Genomic DNA, 8,570 nt, shown 5'->3' with positions numbered 1-8,570 from the left:
TTCACAATATAAATTGGTAGTATAAACAAACTTAAATACTGAAGACATAAAATAAGCACAATTTAAAACCAGATAAAAATACTTTACATCAATGATAGCATAAGCTTTTTATATAAGCACGGACATTATAAAGGAAGAACCTGCCACTAGTAATACAACTGCTGCCACTATATCATCCTAATCAGCATTACTTGGATGGACATCAATTCAGAGTAAGTTCCTCAAACTTTGAAAGCTCCATTAAATCACAGAGACTTCCCCAGCTTCTGTTTTGGCAATAATTTGGACTAGTTTACATTTTTGCTACGCTTCATATTCAAAAAAGAAAATACGAACCAATACTAAAGAACAGAATTGTGTAAACATTATACCTTTTCCAGGAACTATGATGACTGGTGCTATCTTACAGTTGTGTAAGCAATACTCAGCGACACTTCCTTGCAGTACACTAATGGGAAATTAACCAGAAAAATCAGTAATCGACTTAACAACCAATTAGTAACCAATGCATACACAGGTGTGTGTGTGTGTGTGAGAGAGAGAGAGAGAGAGATAGACACCTTTGGATTATGCCACGTCCCCTGGTTCCCATAACCACAGCTGAAGGCTTCAACCTTTCTGCTTCCTTGCAAATTACCTTTCCAGCATCTCCTTCCACAATCCTAGCCACTGTCTTCACCTATTTCAACATGAATCCAAAGAATTGAGTTTACTATGTTATCAACTTCTAGAAATTATACCTATGAAACCAGAACTATAGAGATTATTGGTTTACATGTGGTCAAACTCAATGAAACCAAGTTCAAATTCAATAAAACCAACAATTACAAACTTCTCTCAGGGTTTATAATACATTCTTCTGTGATGAAAAAAGGTTTTCTTGTTACACGGCCTTAAGGCTTTAAAATGAAAAAAATATATCTAGTGGAAAATCGGCAAGAAAAATATCTCCACAGTAGAACTGGAAGTGCATATGTTGCATATGCCATGAGAATATTTTCCAATGCGCTAGCAAAACTAAACTTGCACATATTTCAATTGTCAACAGAACTATAAACGAAAAAAATGGAGAAAACTCATGAAGATACTGTTGCATAACAAATAAAAACTTGCAAGAAATGACATATCATGTGTGAAATAACTAAGAAAAATAATTAGAAAATTAAAGACACATGTATCATTCAAGCAACAACTAGATAAATTTCTGACAATCCTCAAGCCCTCAGGGTCACGTCTCAGTCAGGGACATAAGGCATTAGAACATGATGTCTTATGACTGCTAATCAAATTCTAGACTTATAAAAATAAAAACTAGCTATAAGCTCAAAACAATGAGTAACAGGTTGGGCACCTGACTAGAACCAACTCTCACACGCAGCCTAATTCATGGTATATAGTTATGAAAACTTACATGCATGCTAAATAAACCCATCAAACCATTTGAATCATGGTATTTTCCAGCAGAGTAAAGCTACATATGAGCAGCTAACGCTTCTCAAGCAATAATCATGATGAAAACCCATTCAGAAGAAGACCACTAAATCAAATTGTGATGAAACATATTAAAGTTCGCTTCTGATAAACAGTTATATATATTTCCTAACATGAAACATTCCTTATTCAAGCAACTGAATGTCCTTAAATATTCAAAGGAACTATTGTTTCTTATGTCAATTACGGAAGGTCCTTAAATATTCATCTTCAAGAATTTTGCAGCATGTATCTTCCATGTTGCGAGGGAAAATGGTGTCTCTTTAATCTTTTGAGAACCTTTAATGTTCAAATGTGAGGTGGTTCATTTTTTCCAGAAAATGTTTTGGCGGTATGTAATGGTGCCTTAGTTATTACAACACGGTTTATGAGAGAAGTAGATCAATTTTGATGTTTACATTAATCAGGTTGAGGAATGTAGTTGTGAGAATGGCCAAGGGTAATCACTTTTGTTAATTGCATTATGCTAATCATTTTTATCATATATGATAAGTATACAAACATTACTAGATAATGGCCAAGGTACAATCGAAAAGATTTATTAATCCAATTGGAAAATCAAACTAATGTTTTTAATTATTATACAGAGTAAATACAGATTTTAATAGATTATCCAAACACTGATAATTAATACTTCAATCAGAAATCATTTGCCATCTGCACATATTTACTGTAAAGCCACATAGAAAGACTAACCATAGCAACCGAAAAAGCCTCAACAGCAAGCTTCTCAATGAGTCCCTGTGTAGCCTCATAAACAATCTCATTTTTCAGACCTGAAACAAAATTAGCAACAAATAGAGCTATATATTAACAAATGTTGTTAAGATCAATTGATTAAAACGGAGATTCATAAGGATGCGAACTTACTGGAGACGGCGTGAACGAGATGAAGGGTATCGGCGAGACGGCAAAGGTGTGTAACGGCCCAATCAAAAGCGTGTTTGCTGTTAGGACCATGATCTATAGCGATCACTATATCACGGCCGCGACGCCGTTCGCCGGTTTCTCTGTCGAGCTCCGGCTCCGGCACTACGGGTATGAGAGAATGAAGCTTCACTTCGCTCCAATTGTACTCTTCATCTTCCATAACCGTTTCCATTGCCTACTTTTGGATAAAAAAAAATTATTTTTGATTTTGCAAATTTGTGTGAGATTTGCGTTTTGGATTATCCGAGTATTGCCAATTCGTATACGAAATACATATAAATAGGAGAGACACGGACACCCGCCACCTTATTTGAATTCAACGAATAAAGTTGCGCCATTGCGATTTGCGAAGGCATTGGTACCTGCTATTTTAATTTTTGACACGTCTCCTCACTTTTTGCCTTTTTAATCATTACTATAAAAAATTATGATACTATAAAATAGTACTCCCTTCGTTTCAAAAAGAGTGTCTGGTTTGACATGACACAAAATTTAAGAAAAAAAAAATTTGAATCTTGTGGTTCTAAATTAAAGTTATGTCAAATGTATAAAATTGTTCTTTAATCTTGTAGTCTTAAACATGCCACGTGGAAAATTGAAATTAAAATGTTAAAAGGACAATCTTTTTTAAAAACAGACTAAAAAGGAAAGTGAGTCTTTCTTTTTTAAACAGAAGGAGTAATTAAAATATAGGGTAATGCTAAATGGCCAGAATTTGGCCAGAAAATTTAAAAAGTGTATAATATCTTTTTTATTTTAAAATTAATTGATTTTTTTTCTATATTATAATTAAAAGGTATTAAAGTTAAAAAGGTAAAAATATTCAAAAATAAATAAAATAACATAGATAAAAAATCTTTCTGACCAAATTTTCTAGCTAAAAAAGATTTTTCCTAAAATACATTTGTTTGGTCCAATTTGTTATTAATACTCCTTACTTCAGAACAGGGGCAAATTTATGTGTTAAAATTGGATCACCGGAACCCGTGGTCTTCCGACTAAACTCGATATATTACTTGTATAATTATTAAAGAATATATTAAATTAAAACTTGTGGAACCCGTTCTCAAGATGGCTGGTTGGTTCGCTGGTTTGACAACTAGATTTCAGCACCAAGGTCCCATGTTTGATCCCTGCCAGCCCCAAATTCACTTAAATTTATTTTTATTAACTTAAAACACGTTTTTCATTATAAAAAAAAAAACTAAATTCTAAAAGTTCTAAAGTCAAAGACTTCAAAAGTTTCCTTGCCACCCACTTTTCAAGTTCCAACAATATTTTTCTTCTCTCTTCAAATTTACCTTTTATCAAATCATCATTATCAAAGTTTAAGGTAAATTTCTTTTTAGTTTATGATTTCTCTTTTTAATAAATAAACTAACAAAATTAAAAAATAAAAATAAATATATCACTTTAATATTAGGGTTTTCATATAAAAAAAATTTTGTCATTACTTATAATAGGAAAGGCACCAATAGGAAATCATCAAGAGCTAAAGAATTGATTATCTCAAATTTACATATTTTGCGGATGTAACTTGTAAGGAATGTGTTTTCTATTATATTATCAATTTTGAAGGGTGTGATTCCTTTATTTTTTTTTTAAATGTGAAAGGGGTGTTATTCCCTTAATTTTTGAATGGTTGTTTAGTTTGTCAAATAGAGCGGAAGATATTTGAAAATGTAAGTAATGATGCTATTATAGATCGTTTTCAAAATATAAAGTTACGTTGAGTACAATTGTAAACTGATGATATTTTTTGTGGTAATGTAATTTTTATGTATTGCTCGCTTAGTTATTCTTATTATAATTTCTTGGGAAAAGGATAAAAAATGCCCTTAAACTATGTGAAAGGAACAAAAATCTCCCCCGTTTGTAGTTTGGTCCAAAAATGTCTCCACCGTCAATACTTTGGTCCAAAAATGTCTCCACCGTCAATACTTTGGTTCAAAAATACCCTTATGGTTGTTTATGGGTCAAAAATACTTATTTTTCAAATAATTATATTGTTGATTTTATTTTTAACACATTTTTTTGTTATAATATTTTTTTAAATTAGCAAATGTTTATCTTACTTCAATTCAGAAAATAAAATAAAAAATGAAAATATTTCTTATTTTATTACAATTATTTTTTATTGTTATATAAATATAATTAAGGATGGATATACTATGATCTTATATATATGACATATATTATATGCCGAAAGGGTACATGAAGTTATTCTATTTTAATTGATAAAATGAGATTAAGAAGAAAAAAAAATATTTCTTACATTTTTATTTGTTAAAGTGATTTTAAAAGAAAGAAAACAAGAACATAGTTTTTTAATAATATTTTTTAATTAGGAAAACGATGTGTTAAAAAAGAAAAAAAATACATGTATTCGGAAAATGACATTTTTGACCCATTTTAGTAACTATAAGGGCATTTCTGGACCAAAGTATTGACTGCAAGGGCATTTTTTAACCAACATATTGACGGCAAGGGCATTTTTGAGCCTAACTATAAACGGAGGGCATTTTTGTTCTTTTCACATAGTTTAAGGACATTTTTTACTCTTTTTCCTAAATTTTTTGATCTTATCTTTAAAGCAATGGTGCACCCGTTTTCTTAAAATCCTGAATTCGCCTCTGCTTCAGAATTGAAAAATATTCAAATCACAATAAAAACATAAAATATTAAAGCCGGCGAATTTATTAGATAGTCTACGATTATGTGAATTTATGGTCTTTCACATTTCAAGCGAACATTCGAGGCTTCAAGCTACAATCGCATTAATTATCTCATATTGGCGTAAGCTTACTTAAAACATGAATACTTTGTAATACTTTTATGAAATGTAATTATAGCACTATGGCATCGATCTTAAATACGTGAAATAACATGATGTACCATAATTTTTTTTTATCTTTACCCATTAATATCTTCACCTTTTAAGTTTCAACATGATCCATGCCTTTATCATTCATAGCATCAACACTTTGATCAATGATCACTTTAATTATATGATCCGTGGGAAAACCAATGATATAAATTAAGTTCCAATATTATTTTCAATTTGAAAATATACACCCATGCTATACCAGTGGTTCGAACAAATTCTAGGGACAAAATAGGAAACGATTGATATTTATTCATCATCATTTGTCAATTTGAGTAAAAATTATGAAAACTAACTCAAGTGGTTAAGTAATTCTAACGTGCGATATTAAAGAACGTCATTATATTGAAAACGTCATTATATTGAAACTCAATCGAGAAGGTTGATATTAACAAATTAAATCTACCACTGATACATTCAATAGAACAAAACAACATTACTTTAAGGAATAATTAAAGACACCAACAATTACCTAGATAACAATTATTTTCTAGGTAATAATACTGATTAACATCGCAAAAATAATTAACATAGATTCATTATATTATTAGCCTATTTAACTTAAATCGCTATTATACAGTTTTTTCACATGTTCATGTTCACATGAAGAATCACTTCACGAAGATGAAAGGAATTTCTTGAGATAATGATTATAAGTGCATGGCCGCTCCAATTGAACCAAATGTCCTGCATTCTTTATATACTGAATTGTCGTATTTTTTCCCAACTTCCTGCACTCATTTTAAATGATTCTTATTAGATATTCGATAAATTTGATAAATAAATTTAAAACATTAATTTTGAATTCCAAAATTGTTCAACAAATCTAGGCTCAATCATATAGTTCCCAAAGTTGCTAGGGACTTACTCTTTCATGTAATCAGAAAATGTCGTATTAAAAATCTTATCGTCGTCTCCACATAAAATATAAATCCTCTGCGTGAAAAAGTAAACAAAGAGATTAATAAATACAACTTTCATCATCAAGAGATCAGGGAGAAATCTTGAAAATGACTACAAAAATTGAAAATGGCTGTTAAATTAGACTATTTGATTTTTCGTTATTCAAAATAAATGAAACATCAAATTAAGATTGGACAAACCTGAGAGTAGTTAGGGGCATTAATAGTGGCGTCTTTGTCATTGACAACTAAAGCTTCAAGAAGTTCCACTTTCTCCTTTCTGTTGCTAAACATTGCCTGTTTTTACAACGTTTTACTATTAAAAAAAACTATAGTACAAACACGTCAATTTGACTTTTATACATAGATATTTTCTTTTACATCACGAGTTATTTAGTTTTTCTATTTCATATTAAGTCAACTTTTGGATTTTAGATTTTAATTTTTTAAAATTATTGAGTTTAATATTAATAATTTATATATATGCAATAAACTTTCAAAATAAATATAATATTTAAACTAAAATGATCGAAATTTTATCGAATTCATAGACAACATTCTAGGATCGTCTCTACCGATGGTAAAAACAAATAATCAAATTCTGTCATTTCGATATTTCACTGAAAATTGGTTCATGTATCTCTAATGACGATGAATTGTCAAAAAGATATTATAGCACATGAGTTAAGAAGCCTAGTCTAATTACATCAAAATAAAGTTGTTTGTCCACTTTTGACTTTTGACTTTAACTTTAATCTTTTGGGGCTGCTTCTGTTTCTTCCTCAATCCATTTTTTACTTGAAATAGTTGTAAACATAAAGTTGCTATTTGGATCATAATTAGACGATTTCATCATTAGATCATCAAACACAATCATATGATTAATTAAATCTGAAATGAGTATTAGTTAAATAAATTTAACTACGTACCTCATGAAAATCCTTGTAGAAAAATTCAGGCAGCCATGGCAACTTGTGAGAACCAATAGATAGAAGCACTTTGACTCCGGAGACAGTTTTGGGCAAAAGAAAATCAGGCCAATTTGTGAACCCAATATTCTTCAAAGAAGCATTGCTAATTGATTCAGTCATTTCTATAATTGTGCTTGACATAACCATAGATTCAACCATGTGAGGATACATTTGAGCCAACTTGAACCCAACCATTCCTCCATAACTTAGCCCAACAACAGAAAACTTTTCCACACCCAACTTCATCATTCCCTTTGCTAAACATTCCGCCTATTTATTAATTAATTATCCCATAGTTAAAAATATTGTACATATTAACAAACAATTTAAATTTTTAGATGAGATGATCAATATGATACCTGAATACTTGTTGATCGTTCAGGACAAGTAGTGATGGAATCTCCGAAGAAAAGTAAATCAGGGACGTAGACAGCGAAATCTGAACTTAAAGAGAGTATTTGAAAAAGCCATGTCATAATTCCATTGGCAACAAATCCATGAACAAATAAAACTGGAGGTTTATTTGATAATTTGTTGTTTGAATGAATGGATTTAGTTGGAACCCAAAAATGCATTGAAGTTCCTGGTTCTATTTCCACTAACTGGGATGTCATTCCAACAGCTTTCATTAAACCATGAATAATTGGCTTCAAAATTACAAATGTATTTCCCATTTTTTTTCAAACTCTTAATTTTCTCTCGGGATGAATTAATTAAGATGATATGATATCTGATCTGAGATATTATAAACAATTAGTCATACACAATATCCATTAAAATAATATGATATCTAATCTGAGATATTATAAACAATTAGTCGTGCACAATATACGACAACATTTATTAATATCGTGTATGTATGTACAACTTGCAAGTTGAGCTGGGTAGCTATAATAGAAATATTCCAGTTGACAAAGTCTTATCTTTTTATTTATGTACCTTGTCCTATTCAAATATTAAAAAAGACTATAATTATTTAATCCTAACTCATTTTTCACGACGGCTGACGGTTTTTTTTTTCTTTTTCTTTTTATTATACCCAACATTTCAAATTATATGGCGATATTGGTACATGTGCATTTATATAGTATGTATTATTTCTATCATCATCAATTGTCAATTTTTCAATCATTTTATTTGCTTGTATTTCATATTAATTAATTTTCTAAGATGATATACACTTATTAAGAAAAACATTTAAAAATATAACTTAAATCATATTTTATATTATTGTCTTTTGTAAAATTATAAATACAATTTTGTAAGGTGCAATTTATCTCCTAGAAATATCAAACTTCACTAGAGGAAGGGGCAAATATGAAAAAATTTCAAACATTTATTTTGAACTTAAACAATGAAAAAAGCCCCAAAAATTCAGTTTAGAATAGAGGG

General features: G+C 30.0%; 2 protein-coding genes across 2 annotated transcripts; both read right to left on the bottom strand.

Moving 5' to 3' along the window:
• On the bottom strand, positions 1–2,676 carry LOC125867446 (universal stress protein PHOS34). The gene is made up of 5 exons (XM_049547953.1): positions 2,362–2,676; positions 2,188–2,267; positions 561–679; positions 372–448; positions 1–266 (listed from the first exon to the last, which is right to left on the bottom strand). The coding sequence occupies exons 1-5, from the start codon at positions 2,591–2,593 to the stop codon at positions 241–243; spliced, it is 534 nt and encodes a 177-aa protein (XP_049403910.1). The 5' UTR covers positions 2,594–2,676; the 3' UTR covers positions 1–240.
• Positions 2,677–5,693: 3,017 nt separating this feature from the next.
• LOC125853745 (uncharacterized) lies at positions 5,694–7,930 on the bottom strand. The gene is made up of 5 exons (XM_049533479.1): positions 7,538–7,930; positions 7,137–7,448; positions 6,409–6,504; positions 6,174–6,241; positions 5,694–6,036 (listed from the first exon to the last, which is right to left on the bottom strand). Exons 1-5 carry the CDS (start codon positions 7,850–7,852, stop codon positions 5,922–5,924), a joined length of 906 nt encoding a protein of 301 aa, XP_049389436.1. The 5' UTR covers positions 7,853–7,930; the 3' UTR covers positions 5,694–5,921.
• Between the last annotated feature and the right edge of the window lie 640 nt (positions 7,931–8,570).

The sequence above is a fragment of the Solanum stenotomum genome, chromosome 1, assembly GCF_019186545.1.
Source record: "Solanum stenotomum isolate F172 chromosome 1, ASM1918654v1, whole genome shotgun sequence".
NCBI lineage: Eukaryota > Viridiplantae > Streptophyta > Magnoliopsida > Solanales > Solanaceae > Solanum > Solanum stenotomum.
Note: the sequence above shows the minus strand (reverse complement) of the source record. Positions and strands in the feature narration are given on the sequence as shown.